Below are 21960 nucleotides of genomic sequence, written 5' to 3'. Positions count from 1 at the left end.
GAGGGTTTACAACCACTTTAAGGCTGCCCTTATTGAAAAGGGGGTAAAAAATAGCTAAGACCTTTGTAAGAAGTCTGAGAAGTGACAAGAGAGAAACTTCTCAAGGAATATGGGCATTTAAAGGTTATACCTGTGTGTATAATAAGCTAGTCATAGGGCATTTCTGTGGTACACCTTGGTGAATACTGGGCTAATCACAGCAAATTTTCATGGTACACCTTTGTGTATACTGGACTAAACACAGCACATTTCCATGCTATACCTTGTTGTATTCTGAGCTAGTCACCGGGCATATACATGGTATACCTGTGTGTACAATAAACTAGACACAGAGCATTTACAGGGTGTAAATCTGTGTATAGTTAAGTGATAATAAACAATATTCTAATGGGGCGTACACACGGTTGGACTTTTCATCTACAAAAGTCCGACGGACGCCGACGGACCAAATCCGGTGGACAATTCGATGGTGTGTGGGCTTCCCCGGACTTTCAATGGACTTTTCCAGACGCAAATCTGACGGACTTTAGATTTGAAACATGCTTCAAATCTTTACGTCGTTACTCCGCCGGACCCAGAAATCCACTTGTCTGTATGCTAGTCCGACGGACAAAAACCCACACTAGGGCAGCTATTGGCTACTGGCTATCAACTTCCTTATTTTAGTCCGGTGTACGTCATCATGTACAAATCCGTCTGACTTTTGTGTGATCACATGTAGGCAAGTCCGTTCGTTAGAAAGTCCGCCGCAAGTCCACCAAAAGTCCGTCGAAAGTCTGTCGGACGGGCTGTCGGACTTTTGTAGCCGAAAAGTCTGATCGTGTGTACGCGGCATTATTCTCCAAAAAGAATTCATACACATCCACTACTTGGACATGTAATCTGTTTTTTCATGAAATCTTTTCTTACTGTGTTTTTTTTTTTCCTCCTTGTAACATCCTCCATGGGCTCACTCCCGAACCTCTCCGTTTGCACTTACTTCTGTTTGTCTGGAACAAGCAGCGCACATTAGTTCTAGTCATGTAGACGACCCTATATGCACTACAAATCATATAGTCTATAGTCTCTAGCAATCAAGAGAGGGTAGCTACGTTCTTACATACAGTGTGACCATAGAGGAAGAACGTAGCCACCCTCTAAAAGGGGGATGAATCACAGCAGCATAAGAATGAAATATGAAGATTTGGAGGAGGCTGAGAGCCATAGAAGATACTATTTGACTTAAGAATACATGCCTATATATTTGTTTTTTAAACCAGAGTTTAGTATCACTTTAAGCTAGGCACAAGGCATTAACAGGTTATATCTGTATGCTAAGTTAGTCATGTGGCATTTAAAGGTTATACCTGTGTGTACTTGTGTGTATCCTATGCAAGTCAGAGGGCATTTACAAGTTAAAGGGGTATATAAACTAAGCTAGTATGAAGAAATCATCAGAAATGAACTCTACTCCAGTTATTCTTAATGATGTTTCAGAACATTCCCAATAATTTTGCTTATATGTGAGAATAATTAGAAAAGTACATTTGCTATGAGCAGTGTCTAGGGTTTGCCAAAATTCCCTTATTAGCAGACACATCTCGTTTTTTTTTTCATTAAAACCCTCTTGTCATTTTCCCCTCTTATCCTAAAATCCTCAAATAATTAAAAGCATTAGCTGTGCAGTTTGTGCATGAATCCCATACAGACACATTGATAATTCACATAAGTTTCTTTCTTTTTTTTATGTGGCTGTGACTGGCAAAATGCACAATTTTAATGTGATATTTTATCATAAAATGGGTATAAATATAATGCCTTCTGTAAAAAGAGAATCTTCTGGCGTCCTGTCAGAAACTAAAGAATGATTTATTTTTTTTATGGCTTTTTGGAATAAAGTTTATGTTTATAGAAGTGCACCAAAGAAAGAATAATTCCGTAAAAACTGTCTTAATGTAATGTGATCAAACTCCCGTTCACACACCTATTGGGTGATCTTATGCTGTCTATTCCTCCTATCCCCATGATTGGGTTATGTGGTTTCATTGCTGGCAACAAAATTAGCAGGAAAAGAGCTAATATTGAAAGGTGTAGATAATTCTGTATGAAATGAACAGTGGGCACTAATGATTAGTTAACATACAATTGCATTTACACAAAAAGTGATGGATGGCACCAAAATTTCTTATACCCTCTCTTTGCCCAGGGATAACTGGCGTTAACATATTTTAATATCTCCCCTTCCCCAGTGATGACTGACACCAAAACATCTTATGTCCTCTCCTTCCCCAGGGATAACTGGCACCAGAATTTCTTATATCCTTTCCTTCCCCAGTGATGACTGACATCAGAATGTCTTACAGTTCCTTGAAAAAGTATTCATACACCTTGAAATTTTCCAAATTTTGTCATGTTACAACCAAAAACGTAAATGTATTTTATTGGGATTTTATGTGATAGACCAACACAAAGGGGCACATAATTGAGAAGTGGAAGGAAAATGATAAATGGTTTTCAACATTTTTTTACAAATAAATATGTGAAAAGTGTGGCGTGCATTTGTATTCAGCCCATAGGTGTGCATAGCCTATTGAGGGTGTGCACCCCAAGGCTCAAATACGTATGCCTGTGTGTGCATGTGTATATATACTGACAGTGTCAGTAGAGCAATGGACAGTGTCAATAGGGCAGAGATTGGTGTCAGTAGTTTTTATTTTTCTTATTTTATTTTTTATTATTTTTTTACATTTTTATGTTCTTTACAAATTTTTTTTAGGAGCCCCGTTAGGGGGCTTTGGTGAAATATCAGGGGTCCACACAAGGGGAATCAGCGATATACAGTGTGATTAGGGTGTGCCTAGGCACACATGGCACACCCTGTGCACACTCCTATGATTCAGCCCCCCTGAGTCAATACTTTGTAGCACCACCTTTTGCTGCAATTACAGCTGCAAGTCTTTTTGGGGATGACTCTACCAGCTTTGCACATCTAGACAGTGACATTTTTCCCCATTCTTCTTTGCAAAACAGCTTAAACTCTGTCAGACTGAATGGAGAGTGTCTGTGAACAGCAATTTTCAAGTCTTGCCACATATTCTTAGTTGGATTTAGGTCTGGACTTTGACTGGGCCATTCTAACACATTAATATGCTTTGATTTAAACCATTCCATTGTAGTTCTGGTTGTATGTTTAGGGTTGTTGTTCTGCTGAAAGGTGAACCTCCACCCCAGTCTCAAGTCATTTGTAAACTATAACAGGTTTTCTTCTAAGATTGCCCTGTGTTTGGCTCCATCCATCTTCCCATTTACTCTGACTATCTTCCCTGTCCCTGCTGAAGAAAAGCATCCCCACAACATGATGCTGCCACCACTATGTTTCACGGTGGGATGGTGTATTCAGGGTGATGTGCAGTGTTAGTTTTCCGACACATATAGAGTTTTGCTTTTAGGCCAAAAAGTTAAATTTTGGTCTCATCTGACCAGAGCACCTTCTTCCACGTGTTTGCTGTGTCCCCCACATGGCTTCCCAAAAACTGAAAATGGGACTTCTTATGGCTTTCTTTCAACAATGGCTTTCTTCTTGCATAGAGGCCAGATTTGTGGAGTGCACCGCTAATAGTTGTCCTGTGGACAGATTCACCCACCTGAGCTGTGGATCTCTGCAGCTCCTCCAGAGTTACTATGAGCCTCTTCTCTGATTAATGCTCTCCTTGCCCAGCCTGTCAGTTTAGGTGGACGGCCATTTCTTGGTAGGTTTGCATTGTGCCATACTCTTTCCATTTTCGGATGATGGATTGAACATTGCTCCGTGAGATGTTCAAAGCTTGGGATATTTTTTTATAACCTAACCATGCTTTAAACATCTCCACAACTTTATCTCTGACCTGTCTGGTGTGTTTCTTGGCCTTCATGATGCTGTTTATTCACTAAGGTTCTCTAACAAATCTCCGAGGGCTTCACTGAGATTTAGACTGTGATTAAATTACACACAGGTGGCCTTTATTTACTAATTAGGTGACTTCTTTATAAGGCAATTGGTTCCACTAGATTTTAGTTAGGGGTATCAGAGTAAAGGGGGCTGAATACAAATGCACGCCACACTTTTAGATATTTATTTGTAAAAAAAAATTGAAAACCATTTATCAATTTCCATCTACTTCACAATTATGTGCCACTTTGTGTTGGCCTATCACATAAAATCCCAATAAAATACATTTATGTTTTTTGGTTGTAACATGACAAAATGTGGAAAAATTCAAGGGGTATGAATACTTTTTCAAGGCACTGTATATCCTCTGCTTCCCCAGGGATTACTGGCAATATAACATATTATATCCTCTCCTTATGCAGGGATAACTAACACCAGAATTTCTTATATCCCCTCCTTCCCCAGGGATGACCGATGTCAGAATGTCTTATATTCTCTCCCTGGGATGCCCAGCACTAGATCATCTTATATCCTCTCCTTCCCCAGTGATGACTGGCACCAGAATTTCGTATACCCTCTCTTTTCTTGGTGATAACTGGCACTAGAATATTTTTTATCCTTCACTTTCCCAGTGATGACTGGCTCCAAAAACTCTTATATCCTCTCCTTCCCTGAGATAATTGGCACCAGAATTTCTTATATCCTCGGCTTCCACAGGGATGACTGGCACCAGAATTTCTTATATCCTGTAATTCCCTAGGGATGACTGGCACTAGAATTTATTATTACCTGTCCTTCCCCTGTGATGACTGGCATAAGAATTTATTATATCCTTTCCTTCCCTAGTGATGCCCAGCGCCAGATCATCTTATAGCCTCTCCTTCCCTAGTGATGACTTGTACAGTGTCATATCCTGTCCCCCCCACAGGGATGAGTCATGCAACAAGCCTGCCAACCTCTGCTGCCAGCCTTCTCTCCTTTTCAGCACTGCTGCCCCCTTCAGACGATTTAGAGTTTGACATTTCAGAGTGTGTCTGATGCCGTGTGCCCTTCTGTACCTTGTGGTTGCAATATGCAAATCTTAACTACAGGACTGTACTGTAGAGCATGATGTAGGGGTTGGAAGATGGAATCACAATGTACAAGAGGGGACACAGGAAGTCGGCACTTCCCGGAAAGTTGAATCCTGAAGTGTCTAAGGCTGCATCACAGGAACTGTGGTAAAGTAGGACATGGACGCTGCTGGAGAGGTGAGTACTGGTATATTATGTCTTCAGTTATAAGGACTTGCTTTGGGAATTTAAAATAAAAACAAACTGACCGAGTTACGTTACATTAGCGTTTATAAAAGGATTTTTGCTATAAAGAATGTTTGGCTTGTGTTCTAAAACATTCTGTCTTTTCTAAATAAACCTGAGCAAGTTTTGTGTACAGGTTCCTCTATGTTAAAAGTTCTAAGCTGAATATGAAATCCTAGTGTTTTTTGTTTTGGTATGTCTTTATTATACCTTGTATGTTCCTTCTCCACATCACATTAACACAGTTGTTGTTTTTGCTCTATGCAGAGTGACTATTCAAGTGACACAGAAAGTGAAGACAACTTCTTAATGATGCCACCAAGGGACCACCTTGGCCTCAGTGTATTTTCCATGCTGTGCTGCTTCTGGCCTCTGGGAATAGCTGCCTTTTATTTGTCACATGAGGTAAGTTTGATTCTGGAGAAAATTCTGAAAACATAGCTGTCAAATACTGCAAATAATGAATCCCTCTATTTCATGTCTCACAGAAATCCTCCAACTTGCTACAACACATTAATACCATGCTCATTTTTAGCAGCAGGGCTTCTCTATCACAAGGATAAATTATTCATTCATGAAGCTTTCCGCTTTTAATTGTATGAAGATATTTTAGCAGCCAGAGTTTTGGTCGCCTATGTATGAAAACCTAATAGCCTCTATAACTCATTTTAGTCATTACCTGCATTTTCTTCACTTGGCGTACTCACATACATGGTTGAAACTGTTTATTTCCTAACAACAGCTAAGGAACAATGGAGCTGTGAATGGGAATCAATTACTGTCACATCCCCAACTGCTGGGAAGGTTTAGCTGCAACAAGCAAAATTCATTATTTCTTGGTCAAGGTTATAACACAGCTGTGTACATACAACCAGTATGTTTGTGTACCATCCACAAGGATTTATAAAGCATATTGAGGAACCCTTTTCCAATTTGCAGCCTGTTAACCCAGTACCTTGGTAACAGTACTTTGACAGCTGCTTAGCAGTATCCTGGCAATTGATGCCACTGAGGCTTTATTTCTAAGCCCTGGTAACTGTCATTTCTAACTTTCTTTAGTATTGATTGCCTATTTAACCTCCCCAGATGTATGTTTTGGTGGTGCAATTTTTTTGGCAGGCCTCTTGGTTGTAACAAATTTATGAAATGTCATTTCATATGTGCTTAGAGGCTACCGAGAATTCAGGAACTGAGATATATGACTTAAAACATGTTGCTCATTTATCTGTATCTGCCTTAGCCAAGTCTATTGACAGTTCAGATCTCACATTTTCATATTTAAGGGCCATTGCAGTTGGCACAAAGCTGTTTAACTACAATCAATACATGGAATTAACCGCATTGCTCTAAACAGTTTTGTTTTAATAACCTTTTTCAACACTGACACTCAGCCATCCTAAACAGCTTTGTTCTGGTCTCTACCTTCATCAGCTTAATTTTTCGAAACTTGCTTTTTTATTGACTTGTGGAGGCATATCTAGAATGGAGCACTGGCCCATAAAGTAGACTTAAATCTTATATACTACTTAACCTTTCTTGACCTCATTTGCTTCCTCCTGAGTGTTAATAAGTTGCCCTGAATATTACCCTTATAGACCTGGCTCCATCCAATTGTCATCAGCCTACGTCTACTCTGATAATTTCTTTTGTGTGAGGTAGAGGCACTGATTGGCTGCTCCCTTAGCTTAGACCAAAAAAATACAAACATCAATAGATCAATAATTCTAGAGAGCCAGTCCTGCTAAAAATGCACAGGAAGTATTTGAAGTAACTTTACATTACCTACATGCTCAGTACTTAATTGTTTCATCCAAGTATTTCTGTACTGCATTAGACTGCCCTCCTCCCTTTTGTCAGTTATTTAATGATCTGGAAACACATGATGTTTCTGAGTCAGGAAATTATGATTCCGAAGAGTTATTCTCAATCACTCCAACTGCAGTATTCCTACTGCTTGTCACATACAGAAAGTTAAAAAACGAGGCATTTCTGACAGCCACCATACAGAAAGCAGAAGTAAATTACACAACACAGAATTGAGGGAAATGCACTTCCAATGACCCTGTTAGGTACTTGACTATTAAAGAGGATTTGTCACCAATACTGCCTGACCACCACTCCACTCCTCAAAACTTAGGTAACTCACACAGGACTCAGATTGCATAGCAGTTTTTTAGTAACAAAATGTATAGAACAGAATAACATTCAATTCAAAAGGAATGGAGCCCCAAGGTCCTTGTAGACATCTCTACTGAATACCTGCATAAACCCATAAGACAGGCCTCTAGCTTACAACACGACTGAGACATTGACACCCATACCCACAGATGTGACCATAAATGGCCCCCAATTCATTTTTACTGAACCATGCAAAATAAAGGAAGCCTTCCCTAAGATGGGTCCCTGCCAATTTAAATTTGACCCTAACAACCACCTTCAAGAACCTAGTATCTGACCAGCTGCCGTGACATATCCGGACCAAATATGTAACTATTATCAGTAGAATGCAACAACCATCAACAAAAACTTTTCAGAGGGGAGGGAGAATGGGAAGTTTTCCTGACACCATCTTTCTTTCAACTGAAAACCTGCTGGAACCATCATTCCAAACATCCTCTGAAGTCAGTTTCTGTCTGACCCAACAGTCAGGTAAGTATATCTTAATTACTTATTACATTTTAAATTTCAAACCCTTTCTATGCCAAAACCCCATCAAACCCAGTCCTGTAGGCCCTGTGTCCATGTACCTCCTTCTTACACCAAACTTAACTTTTTGGTGTCTGACTGCAGGACAGTACAGAGAACTTTAATTAGGGTAAAATGTGTGAACATTGTTATAGCCCATCTGTAGTGTGCTGGGATGTATTAGTACTAGAGTATTATTATTATTATTATTATTATTATTACTAGATGTATTCGTTTGAACTACTTATACAGTAACAGTAGTATGTTATAGCCAAATAAATTAAAGATAATTTCTGATTTGTTGGGAGGAGCTGAGTGTTTTAAATAGGTATCAATGTACCTAGAGTATAGATCTTAAAGTGTCTGTAAACCCTCTCATATACACAATGAAGTGAATAGCCTCAGGTGATACACAGAGATAAAACATATCTCCCTACATAAATTTTACTTGTTTACCTGCAGCCATCTCATTTCTACATCCATTCAAAAGTGCAGATTTGTGTTAAACTCCTTCTGCATCTGTGAGGAGCAGAGAGTAGGGGGTGGAGAGCTGTAGTTACAGCTCTTATACATTGTGTGAAAGCTGTTTGGAGAAAAGGAACACACACACCTCCAGATACTGCACAGGAACCAAGGAACATGTACAGCTGTGTTCTGAGTAGATAATCTGTATGGTGAAATCCGTCACCCATCACAAATTTATCTCATGTGTCAGGAAAACTTTTTAGAAGTAACTCATGCTGATAACAGGGGAACAAAGCACCAGAGAGAAACGACACCTAGAGCTTTAGAAAGAGACAAGTAAACACTACAGATATACGTGCTTTGTTTAGATTTCATGACTAAGGTTTACAACCACTTTATTTATTTTTTTATTGCAAACCACCTTTCTTTTAACCATGTCTTGTACAATAGATTACACAAGCAGTCAGTATGTCTTGAAATGCAGTATGGTTGTAAGGCATATCACGTAGCCATGCTGGATGAATGTTGCCCTTATGCACTGAATCTGTACTGTTTAACCCATTACTGCCCATCATAGGTTGGCCTCATAGGCTCACTGAGGTGCTAAGAACATGGGTTTCTTCCCTGGGCACCACGACAGAGACAACCCCCAGGAGGCCCCCAGCCTGATCTGACTAGACCACCTGGTAGTATGTTTCATACCTTTCTCAAAAATGGATCCCAGCAGCAGCCTTTCCAGCACAGGTTTTATTTGCCGAAAGACATTCCCTTTATAGGGTTAGGAGAAGGAAGAGATTATGCAATAACAGTTTTTAACACTTTACTGGAACACAGTTGATGTCCATATTTACACCCTTTTGGTCTTCAGAATCCTTTAGTTACAAACAGATGACAGCAGAAGAGATGTGAGTAAAAGAAAAGTCTGTCACCTCTTCCTCGCCTCCTCCATACTTTGCTGTCATGGTTCTTGACCTGTATCCCATAACCAACTGATGACCCCACGCAGACTCCAATATTTATGCAGGACTCTTTACCCATGACACCCCAGACTGGCAAGGACAGGGCTTGCACTTACTCACTATCTATGGTATCTATGGTACATCCCATTCAGTAGTCTGGGGACCTCTAGCAGCTATCTTGACACCTACACTGCTTACTTTCACTACAGGGTTCGCAACCCTAACTATGGAAACATCTAATGGCCAATCTGGGGAGCTACCCTGGGCACCTCCAGGTTCCAACCCTACAGTGGCATACAGTATACAGACAGGGCAGAGTTTATCATAAGTGGCCCTGTAGGCCAGCTATCTTTTGCTGCCTCCTACTGACTCATTTGACTGGCTAGCTGTAGTATCAGAGCCAGAAATGCTGAAATAGTAATTTTCCCCACTCTGCATCAGTACATGTAGAAGGACTAGAAGAGGACTTGAAGAGTGTAGCATATTGTTGTCATGCTCAGCATTTTAGTTTGGTGAACTGTACATACAGAGTGCACTATATTATCAGCGAGGGCACATGAACTGTGCAGGGTAGCAGTAATGAGAACCTCTCTGGATTGCTCTGGCAGCCAACACAGCAGTCTGTTACATAAGAATGTACATATACATATGAATGTCTTGACATGTTGCACTTAGTTGAGCTTCTGCATTATGTATCAATTTACTAAGTTGTATGGATTAGTTATTTTAACTTTTTTCATTACCTTATCTAACCATAATTGCATCACAAAGTTCAATGCACCTAAACATCATATGTGTGTGCCTGTTTTTCCATTGCTTGGAATAGGTTCTCAAATAAGTATTTTTATTATAAAGTCTAGCATTGTTCTCACTTTATGTGGTTCTCTTTTCTGTTCTATTCAAAGATACCTCACATGAGTTCACTAGTCAGAAGATAGCAGTATTTTAATAAGGCAAAAAAAAACATTTATTAATTTAAAATAATGCATTCCTTACTAAAATATCAGATGTCTGAAACAAGTGTGTGCATTGTATTTGAGTGAAATGTCCTTTTAATTGTTTAGTCATGTTTTGAAAGGAATTTTTGTATTGGCCTCAGGATGATTCAGACAAGTATGAAGGAGCTGAGAAACTTTCTAAACTATGAATGAAAAATAAAGCTGAGCTCCAGGCAAACAGCTAAATACATTGATGGAATACATATGTAAGAGCAGGTTTACCTGCCAAAAGAATGTATACTTCTTTTCATCTTGTTCTGAGATTTACACAGCTTTGACAGACAGCACAGCCCCGCCTGACAGGCAAGAGACCTTATTTTTACCTGCTGCAGTTCAGTTAACAACCTACAGGTTTTGTCCTTGCCCCATCCCTGACTGGACAGCAAAAGGAGAAGCAGCACACTGATTAATGCCACTTTTCTGTCACTCTGCTCTCATTTCTTATTGGTGTGATCATTGTGTGCTCAGTTAGCACAACTGACTGTCTCCTTGCACTGCTTCTGCCTTTCCTAGTTTGAGCTCTGTTGTGCAGAAACTGCAGGAGATTGCATTCAAAATACATTTAATGATGAATTATTGAATACAGAACTATAATCATTTGTGTCTTTTATATTTGTCTGGAGTTCAGGTTTAATGACAATTCCTTATAGTATATGAAGAATAGGACAGCCAACATTGCTGCATTAACCACTTCAGCCCTGGAAGGTTTTACCCCCTTAATGGCCAGGAATTTTTTTGTGATACGGCACTGCGTTACTTTAACTGACAATTGTGTGGTCGACGTTGTACTCAAATAAAATGTATGTCCTTTTTTCCCCACAAATAGAGCTTTCTTTTGGTGGTATTTGATCACTTCTACGGTTTTTATTTTTTGCACTATAAACAAAAAAAGAGCAACAATTTTGAAAAAAACCCCCAATATTTTTTACTTTCTGCTATAAAACATATCCAATAAAAATATGTACGAAATCAAATTTCTTCATCAATTTAGGCCAATTTGTATTCTGCTACATATTTTTGGTAAAAAAAATTCCCAATTAGCGTGTATTGATTGGTCTGCAAACTATGGGATAGATTTAGGGACTTTTTTTTTTTTTACTAGTAATGGCAGTGCTCAGTGATTTTTAGCAGGACTATGACATTGCGGCGGACAAATTGGACACTAAGTGACACTTTTTGGGGACCAGTGACACCAATACAGTGATCAGTGCTAAAAAAATGCACTGTCACAGTATAAATGACACTGGCGGGGAAGGGGTTAACATCAGGGGCAATCAAAGGGTAAAATTTGTTCCTTATGTGTGCTTATTTACTGTGTGGTGAATGCTGACACAAGACGAAGTGAACAATCAGTGTTCCTGATTAGTAGGAACCACAGATCTCTTACTCTGTGACAAAATGATGGTCTGCCTTGTTTACACAGGCAGGCCACCATTCTGTCATTCCCCCAAGCGATCTTGGGTGGCCAGCGGCCATCGCAGCCCCCGGACCCGCTGATTGGCTCCCGCTGTGTGTCCAATCACAGCGAGAGCGCACGTGCCCCAGACCAGGAAGTATGAACAATGTACAAGTACATTTTTTCACACAGCCGGGCCGCCCTGCCGCAGTAAATGTGCGGTGGGCGGTTCGATACTGGTTAAAGTGCAGCGTTCACTCCATTTACTATATGTAAATTCACTATTTCTTTCAAATTTGTGCTACATATAGAGATTAGTCACAAAAGGGATTTTTTGTATATGACTCACTCACACTCCCTGATTCAAGTAAATGTTTCCTATGAAGCCCCATACACAGTATCAGATTCTCTGCTGATTTTTTCCTCCAGATTTATCAAAAACGTATAATATGAGGTTAAACCTTAGGAGTTTCAATTTGCGTGCAATCAGGCAGGCCCTTGCACTACATGGTTTTGGTAAATCTGGAGACAAAAATCAGCAGAAAATCTGATAGTGTGTATGGGGCTTTAGAAATATATGAACAATGTTATCATTATATAAATGTTATTTCCTTGGCTGTCATGCCGATGAATTGAACTCAGTGTTTTCTGAGTCAGTGACCTGGAACGAGTATAGAAAAAAAGACAGAGAATTTGGACAATCATTTATAGCACATTTCCAGGCTTATGATTGAAGAAGTATTGAAGAGAGAGCCCCAAAACAATGTTTTTTGGAAAGAGGCCAGCAATGTTATCACCTGTACTTCTCTCATTACAAGCACATTTTAAAGTCTTTTTTTTTTTTTCGTTTTGTATAAGTCATAGGATGGTTAATACCTCTATTAGTTCTTTTTTTACTGTACGTGTCCCAGGGAAATGATACTCTTCAGGACAGATAGAGTGAGCGTCCTCAGCAGTGACATTGACAGCAGTAAATACCTGATTGGTTTTAACATAGTTATATAGTTAGTCAGGTTGAAAAAAGACACAAGTCCATCTAGTTCATCCAATAAAAGGGAAAAAAAATATATATATATATTTACAGTCAGGTCCATAAATAATAGGACATCGACCCAATTCTAATCCTTTTGGGTCTATATACCACCACAATGGATTTGAAATGAAACGAACAAGATGTGCTTTAACGGCAGACTTTCAGCTTTAATTTGAGGGTATTTACATCCAAATCAGGTGAACGGTGTAGGAGTTACAACAGCTTTAGAAATCCTTGGCTGTTGTGCTGTCTAACACCTGCAATGGCAGGAGGAAGCTCAGCTGCACTGAGAATGGAGTGTATGTGTGGATAATCCAGTCTCAATGTGCCTCATGGTGTTAATCCATAATCCAGTCTCAATGTACCTGTTCATGGTGCTTGCCACAAATTCACCTACCTGTATACACTATAACAGGTTTATGAATTTTTGGCCTGCACCAACATTTGTCATGCGAAAGCACACTGGAATCGTAAGAATTTTTTAGACGCTCTTTATTAATTCCTCTGAGTGTCTGCAGAGCAAAAAAAAATGACATGATGGATTTTTATGGCAGTACAACATTTGATGTTTGATACCATAGATTTTTGTATTTATAGTATGTTCCTGCAGATTATTGACCTAAGTCAATGACTTCCAGGAAAGTATAAACTTACGCAGAAAAATGGCCACGAGCAATAAGCAACATAAGTTAAAGTGGCATTAATGTTAGAAAACAGCATTGTTCATATTACTGTGCACAATTTACAAACTAATGAGCAGCGGAATTCTAAATGTACCAATTACAAGCCTAATGCTCTGCACACAAGATTTAGAATGCAGAGCTCTAGGCAACCCTCGTATTCTGCTAAAGTTACAAATGGACCGTGTGCATCCTCCACCACTTCCAATATGAAACATTACTTTACATTCCATTAAAAATGACACCATGTTCCAGTATCATACCTCTGAGCTTTCCAAAATGAGAAAGAGGAGCACCTTTCAGCACAAAATGTGCAGACAAATACACTCCAGTGCCAAGCTTGTAATTTTGCAGACCATTAAAAATGAATATGCAAAAAATGATTAGTTAAACCCACAAGTGCTTTATGCACCACTGCTTTTCCCTGAGACTGGACAATGATTTGGAGGTTGAATGAAACCTGTAGCAGTATAGCACTTTTCATATTTAAATAGTACATTTTTATTAGCGGTCTTCAGACCAGAAAGTGAGGCAACTGTAAGAAGGACAGAGGAATTTGTTTCCAAAAGAGGGAAAATCCCTCAAAATGAGGGATAGTTTGGAAATTGCAGCAAAATTCCACTGGTAAGATTTGTTCCAGGTGGCCAAACCCATCAATCTAGACTCACAGAGAGCTCTGATGAATGTGCTCTGTATAGAACCTAATTGGGAAAAATTGGACCCCTTTCACAAGGGCCTTCCTTTGAGTGGATTGTACGTAGCCAGGTGTAAACAGACAACAGAGTCCTTTTACTCCCGGCTGCCCATAGAGGAGAGCAAGCTCTATTCATGTCCTCTCTGCAGAAACTGAGTGGACACCGATGTGTCATCCGCCCACTGTTCTCCGATCAGCAGGGGCTGTAGCAAGGCTGACCCAGTGGGAGGAGAACAAGAGAAGGCACAGGAAGAAAGAGATGCCCTTGCTGCACATCCCCGACCACAGTGATCACACCGCGCCATTGCCACAAAGAGACAAGTGTGTCCTCTAACTTCCTGCTTTCCACCACTGGATTCCAGAAGGATTTCAGAGGGAGAGAGCGGGGCATCCCATTTTCCAGAAAAGCTCACAGCTGCATCGCAAGGACTGGGGAGAGGGGCACATGGCACATCATTTGCACTGTTAGCAGGAACTGGTAATTGGAGGCAAGACATTAAATATATCACATCCACACTGTACCAGTGCTTTACCTTATCTGCATTTATACTCCCCTGGACACTGCCTATGTGCCATATACTTTGCATCATTACCACCCTATACTGTATGCTGGTTGATTAGGACAACCGATAAGTGCACCAATGCTTCTTACGATAGCCAGCACAAGAACAGTGTAAAGGGCTGCCCCTCCTGTTAAATCATGCTACAAGCCCCTTTTTGTTCCCCTTTCTACCATTTTCTCACAGACAGTGCATAGCAGTCTAGCCCTAACATGACAGCCATTAATGCACTCACATCATCTTATGTTTAGTCCTTGCCACCCATCATTCTGTATACTAAAAGGTGTTACTACCATGGTTGATTCAACGTTATGCTTAATTAGCTATATATATTATTCCTCTTTATTTGTGGTAAAATAGCTCATAGCATTTTTCTAATTTTTTTTGCAATTCACAAAAAACAATACTAAAATACCACATGTAGTATTTCATAGAAATACGTGGTATTCATCTCATGAAACCATGCAGTATTTTATCTCATGCGATATCCCGTGGGATGTTAATAGTGGAGAAGAATTAGAACCCCTGTCAGTTTTTATTGCTAATAAAGAGGTAAAATGGTTTAAACCGTAGAAATATGCCAACTCAGGTCAGTGCAGTCCCTGCAGCATACAGTATGTATTAATAAAAAAAGAAAAAAGGTGACTGGAATACCAGTCAAAGGGAAGCTGCTTTCACAGGACACACGTGATGTATCAAAAACAATTACTGTAAGTCCAATAAGTAAATATAAAATATCTTTCAATAATCAAATATTGAATGAAAATAGTATTAGAAATTACACACATATACTGTATAATTACCTTTCTTCCACCAATAAAAAATACAATGTTGTGTTTTTTTATTGGGGAAAGAAGGGTATTTATATATGTATGTAATTTTCTATACTATTTTTTCCTGGTAACCTCTGTAGGAACTTGCAGCAAATGATGTATATGCTTATATGTACACAAAAAAAGTCTCCAAAAATCTGGCGAAATGGTCAGAGAAAATAGATATATTTCACTACATGTAATGGGGTGGATTTACTAAAGGTACATAGACTGAGGACTTTGCAAGTGCAGTTACTCCAGAGCTTAGAGGGATCTCTGCTGACTTCCATCATCCAATATTGTGCAAGCAAAAATGCATTTTTTACATTTTCCTTACATGTGATTGGATATTCTTTCTAATTAAAAGTATTTTTTTATTTATTGTTCATTAATTAATGAATGAAATATAAGTTAACATGTACAATTTAAATTACTGAATGTCTCTCATAATTAGATCATACAGTAGCTCAAATGATTATGCGTAACAGACCATGGTCATGTTTACAGTGAAAATCGTATGAAAGTCAATTTTTACATGCGTGCTTAGGCATGTTGCCTTGTATATATAGCGGATTTTATGTGTATCTTAAAAATTAAATGTTTTAAATTAGACAATATTTTAACTTTAAAACGTGTGAGCTGTGAAACTTAGTCAAAAGTCAAGAATAAATAAACAGGAGCATGTGTAAATAGAGATAAAAGTAATTTAAATGTATTGGTAAGGTTGATCTTGTTTTGGAAGCATCAGTACACACAAAGTTAAACTGACTAAACTGGTACTTTTTAAAATACATGAATAATTAGATTTATAATATCCCTCTTCCACTCCAAAACCTTTGCACTTCTAGATGCCATTTTTTACTACCCAACTAAAAGAAATAAAAAATGTTTAAAGGTCAGTCTACCGTAAACAAATAATTTTAACAGATGCTGAAATGTTAAAACACCTTTTCTCCAGTGGTAAGATCTCAGCCTTTGGTTTCTAGGCTTACACACCTGCCAAAGCCATTATGGGGGGGGGGGTCACTATTATTGATGGAGATTTAAAGTGGAGTTCCACCCGAAAGTGGAACTTCCGCTAGTTCACTTCCACCCCCCCTCCAGTGTCACATTTGGCACCATTCAGGGGGGAACGGGGACCTGTTTTTAACAGGTTCCCTTTCCCAATTCCGAAGGCAGGACAATTATAAGGCACAGCGCGCTTCGCGTATGCACAGTAGGGAACTGGCTGTGAGGCCGAAAGGCTTCACTGCTGTGTTCCCTTACCAGGAATGGTGACTTTTCATTTTTTTCACCCAGGCTGAACCTCCACTTTAACCACTTACTGGCCAGCCTATAGCAGATTGATGGCCGGGAAGGGGTTCTGTTATCCTGACTGGGCTTCATATGACATCCAGCAGGATAAAATGCCGGCGCGGGCCCTCAGGGGTGCGCAGCAGGGCGATCGCGAGTGCCGCGTGTCAGTCTGACACGCCGCATCTCCAGACGTGGTAAGGAGCCTCTGACAGTGGCTCCTTACCACGTGATCAGCTGTGACCAATCACAGCTGATCATTACGTGAACCAGGAAGTGCAGGTAAAGGACATCCTTGGTTTGCACTGACAGGGAGAGCCATTCCGCGGCTCTCCCTGACAGAGGGAGGGTCTGTGCTGATATTCAGCAAATTGATTATCAGCACAGTCCCCATCAGATGTGCCCATGAGCTGCCAATCAGTGCCCAACAGCTGCCAGTCTGTACCCCCTCAATAAAGACTCTCAGTGCCCACCACAGTGCCAATCAGTGCCCACCACAGTGCCAATCAGAGCCCATACAGTGCCAATCAGTGCCCATCACAGTGCCAATCAGTGCCCAGCAGTAACATCTGTCAGTAACTCATTATCAGTGCTGCCCATCAGTGCCATCTATTAGTGTCCATCAGAGCCATCTGTCAGTGCCAATCAGTGCCGCCTATCAGTGCCCATCAGTGCCGCCTGTCAGTGCCCATCAGTGCTGCATATCAGTGCCCATCAGTGCCACCTATCAGTGCCCATCAGTACCACCTATCAGTGCCCATCACTGCTGCATATCAGTGCTGCCTCTTGGTGCCCATCAGTGCTGCATATTAGGGCTGCCTATCAGTGCCCCTCAATTCTACATATCAGTGCCTCCTCATCAGTGTCACCTTATCAGTGCCAACTCATCAGTGCCCATCAGTGCCACCTTATCAGTGCCATCTCATCACTGGCGCCTCATCAGTGCTCATCAGTGCCTCTTCATCAGCACCCATCAGTGAAGGAGAAAACAAAATTTTATGACAGAAACTAAAAAAAACTTTTTTTTTCAAAAGTGTCATTTTTTTTTAGTTTGTTTAGCAAAAAATAAAAACCCCAGGGGTGATCAAATACCATGAAAAGAAAACTCTATTTGTGGGAAGAAAATGATAAAAATTTAGTTTGGCTACAGTGTTGCATGACCGCACAATTGTCATTCAAAGTGCGACAGAGCTGAAAGCTGAAAATTTTCCTGGGCAGGAAGGGACGAAAGTGCCTGGTATTGAAGTGGCTAATCTAATCTTTTAATACAGAGAATTTAACTGGACAATTGGTAACACCCCACAGTGGGCAAGAACATCTTATATTCTAAGCTGGGTAATAGCAGAACCAGAAACAATGGCAAATAGATCTTGCTGTCTATAAGAGATATGCAAAGCTAGGGGGTGTCTCAGGCCACCAGACTCCCAGAAGTATATCTAAATATTATATTTGGGTAGATTGGAATTTCAAATGTCTGAACTGAATCTTCAAAGATATTCTGAAGAGAAACACCCTTTTTAAGATTTGCCTATGGTTTTAGTATTGTCATGTTTTATTGGCTAAACTTGTTTCATTATCCAATATGTCCAGCCCATGCTGCTCACCCTTATGTGGGGCAGTTCTTCAAAACTGACTTTGCAAAAAGAAAAAAGTCCAATGTGCTAACACTTCTGTTTGTTATTTACTCCTGCATTTAATGAATATGGAATTCTTGGGGATAGGGCACTTGAACTGTTTTACTCTGTTCTTTCAGCATATATATAGTTTGACATATCTGTATTTTTTTTATCAGCATAGCCTCTTAGAATGATTGAATTGTTTAGAACTTCAAATAATTTATATAAATAAGTACAAAGTAGTCTGATGTTTTTCTATTGCAAATTTGAGTAGATGATTTAAAAATGAGTCATCACAAGAGTGAGACCTGTTTATAGTGTGACTAGCGGAGTCAGAAATTGTGCTGTAATTTTCTTATCACGTGAAAGTGTCTTCATCTTTTATTATGTGCATTTATGCTGTACCTACAGAGATGAATAAGTGCATTTGTGTATAACACCTAATAGCCAAGATCCAATTGTTGAAAAGCCTTTTAAACCTAAAAGGGAAGAAGATACATTTTTACTGTTGAACTTTGATCATGTTATTTACTCAGATATAATGGAGTTAATTTGCTAAAGGCAAATAGGCTGCTCACTTTGCAACGTAATTTTCTCTTTGCAAGACTATTTTTTCCTTAGCTTGAATGAGATGAAGCTCTGTTGACTTCCATCATCTAATCACGTAGATGCAAAAATACTTTTTTTTCCTTGCATGTGATTGGGTATTTTTTGGGATAGGAAATGTTACCACATTTGCTAAGCTTAGGAAAATTCCCTTACAAAGTGAACAGCCTATTTGTCTTTAGTAAATCAAACCCAGTGCCTTCTTCTACAACCACCTTAAGTTTTACCAATAGCATTTAATGTGTTACTAAACTCAGTACCCTGCATTCACTATATCTGGTCTCCCACAGTACAGAGAACATGGAAATGCAATTATTTTAGTAAATTTAAACTGCTAAATACCTTTTCTCATCAGCGGTATATAGCAGTCTGGTGACTTGTATCAGTGTCTGGTAAAGCTTGTAGGAGGAGTTTTCATACTGCACTGAGCTTTCCTATCAGGATCTAGGACCCCTGACCCTCTGTCTGGACAGTGATGATTGGCTCTGTGCTGCACCCCCCCAAGAAAAAAAAACTCACTAGCAATACACACCAAACTGAGCATGTGCAGTCTGACTCCAAAGGCTCTGTCTTATCCGGACATGTTCTGGAGTCAGTGGAAGAAGGGGAGGATCAGAGAAGACAGGATCAAGCAGCCTTTTTACACAATACAGAGGATTATCCCCTTAGGTTCCACAGTGAGTATAACAAGCGTGCTTTACTGCATATACAGACTGATTTTACTGTTGTGGGTTTAGTAACCCTTTAAGCTCTAGCAGGTTTATCCAATGAAACAATGCATGAAAAGACATTAAGTAGTAAGCCAATATTCATAGCAACTAATCAGAAACTTTTAGATGCTTACTGGACTTTCCTATTGGTTGCTATGGGTTATTACAATTTACACACTTAGTTCTTTGTAGCAGAGATTAACATATTACTCAGCTATTAATCTCTTTGGAAGAAGAGGTGGGATCATAAAGATCAACTTACAAAACATATAAGGTTGTCTCTTCTACTCTGAAAGTTTGATGAAAAGGTGCCCGGAGACATTTACAGACGGTCAGATGTGCTGACTGAGGGTGTATTCCTAGATTGTAAACATTCAGTTTATATTGTCAGAAACAGATAAATCGGGTGACTGTCACCCAACGTTAATGGATATCTTTAAGCAGACCTCCAGCTTCTTTAAACACATACCCCCTTGCCAGTATTAGAAGAAAAAAAGATACATTGAAGGGAATTTGATAAGACTGGAGCAGCCAGAATCTGTAGTAGCTGTACATGGCTTCAGCTTCTAGCCTTCATTTTTAAAGCTCAACTGGATAAGCTGATGTTGGAAGGTGATTGGTTACTATGCACAGCTGCTCCAGATTCTGTCTGCTCCAGTTTTCATAAATCTACCCAATATCTTGTTTCCTGCAGTCTGCAGACGGGTCCAATTAAATCATCACCCTTCCTTTTCATCCTTGATGGGTGGTCCTTCTTACTGGACAAATATGAAATATGGTTTATAATTCACTGGCTGACATTCAACCTAGAAGACTGTTGACATCCAAAAAAATGTATATATGTACTGCATGTATAATATAGATTTTACATATACAATAGGTAGATTTACATAGACAGTTATCAACTAGGGTTAGGGTTACATTGTGGTTTAATAAGGTAATGAATGTGTCCCAATAGCTCATATAAAATAAGTACTTATTTTGAAATTGGTTATATCTCTCTTCATCAGCCTCTAAAACACTTCCATGAAACAGTTGTTAGATAATATGACTTTAGAACATAACAAGAAAAATGTATGGGCAAATGTCAGCAGTTCATAGAGCTTTTAGGCCTCTTTTCACAGTTTGGATTCCGGCTCTGTTCATCAAAATGATATTGAATATTGGGTAAAAACAAGCTGATGTCACAGTCCAGGGTTTGGCTTGAGTCATCTATCACTATCTCACTGAATGCCAGTTGTCACTGAGATCAGGATTTTCACTATTTTCAAGCTCAGGGGTTCATCTCTAAATGTGAATTGCTCAGCTTCAACAACCTTCATCACAAGCCCATGATGAAGCTTCTGCCAGCAGCCATTTGCTTTAAAAAATTTTTACCCCACATTGCCTTCAACAGAGCATTTCCTTGGAACTATCAGTAAATCAATCCCCTGCACAGGATCAAAAGATGGTGTACATAGCAACAGCGTGGCATTATTGCTAGCTGGTGCTATTGGTTGTAGACAGCTGAGCCCCCCACCGGTCACCTAGCAGTGGTAATGTTGCATAGCTTTCTCTGTTAACATGCTGATCGGGATGTGATTCAGGTGAGGATCTAATAAACACAGTATTTGTTAGAATTAAGAGTACAATCACATTTATATCAACCATATGTTCAGCAGCCATGTGGGTTCCATGTGAATAAGGTGGGGTTTCTGATCAGTAAAACCACTATCATATTTAATATTAGTTCTGACTGGGAGCATCACCTGGATCGCATTCCGATCAGCATGTCAACAGAGAAGGCTATGTAGAGTAACCACTGCTAGGCAACCTGTGGGAGGCTCAGCTGTCTCCAACCAATTGTGCTGGCCCTCCTGCTCATGTGCCCATCAGCCCCATAAAGTAACCAGCACTGGGTCCTATTGCACTGCCGCCGTTGCCATGGAGACAGAGACCAGCTCTCAATAGCAGAAGCAGGACAGCAACCCTGGTTGTTCGGCCACTGGTGACCCTGATAGTTCCATCACTGATCCACAGTGGGAGGATTCCACCATCCACCTAGAATGTGTAGATGGGGGAATTGGATAAATATTTTTTTTCAACCTAAGACCCCTTTCACATTGAGGCGGTTTTCAGGCATTTTAGCGCTAGAAATAGCTTCTAAATAGAACCTTAAAACCGCCTCCCATTCATTTCAGTGTGTCTTTTCACACCCGGGCGGTGCGCTTGTGGGACATTGGGAAAAGTCCTGCAAACATCATCTTTG

At 39.8% G+C, this 21960-nt stretch overlaps 1 protein-coding gene across 2 annotated transcripts in view; it reads left to right on the top strand.

Annotated features, from left to right (window-relative positions):
- Positions 1 to 21960, top strand: part of SYNDIG1 (synapse differentiation inducing 1) — a 535179-nt gene that overhangs the window by 389859 nt on the left and 123360 nt on the right. For both annotated transcript variants that reach the window (XM_073627951.1, XM_073627952.1), the window contains exon 3: positions 5473 to 5610. In XM_073627951.1, coding sequence (XP_073484052.1) covers positions 5473 to 5610 — 138 coding nt within the window. The remainder of the gene's footprint in view (positions 1 to 5472; positions 5611 to 21960) is intronic.

The sequence above is a fragment of the Aquarana catesbeiana genome, linkage group LG04 (assembly GCF_042186555.1).
Source record: "Aquarana catesbeiana isolate 2022-GZ linkage group LG04, ASM4218655v1, whole genome shotgun sequence".
NCBI classification, from domain to species: domain Eukaryota; kingdom Metazoa; phylum Chordata; class Amphibia; order Anura; family Ranidae; genus Aquarana; species Aquarana catesbeiana.
The sequence above is the reverse complement of the archived record's forward strand: the minus strand, read 5'-3'. Positions and strand labels throughout refer to the sequence as shown.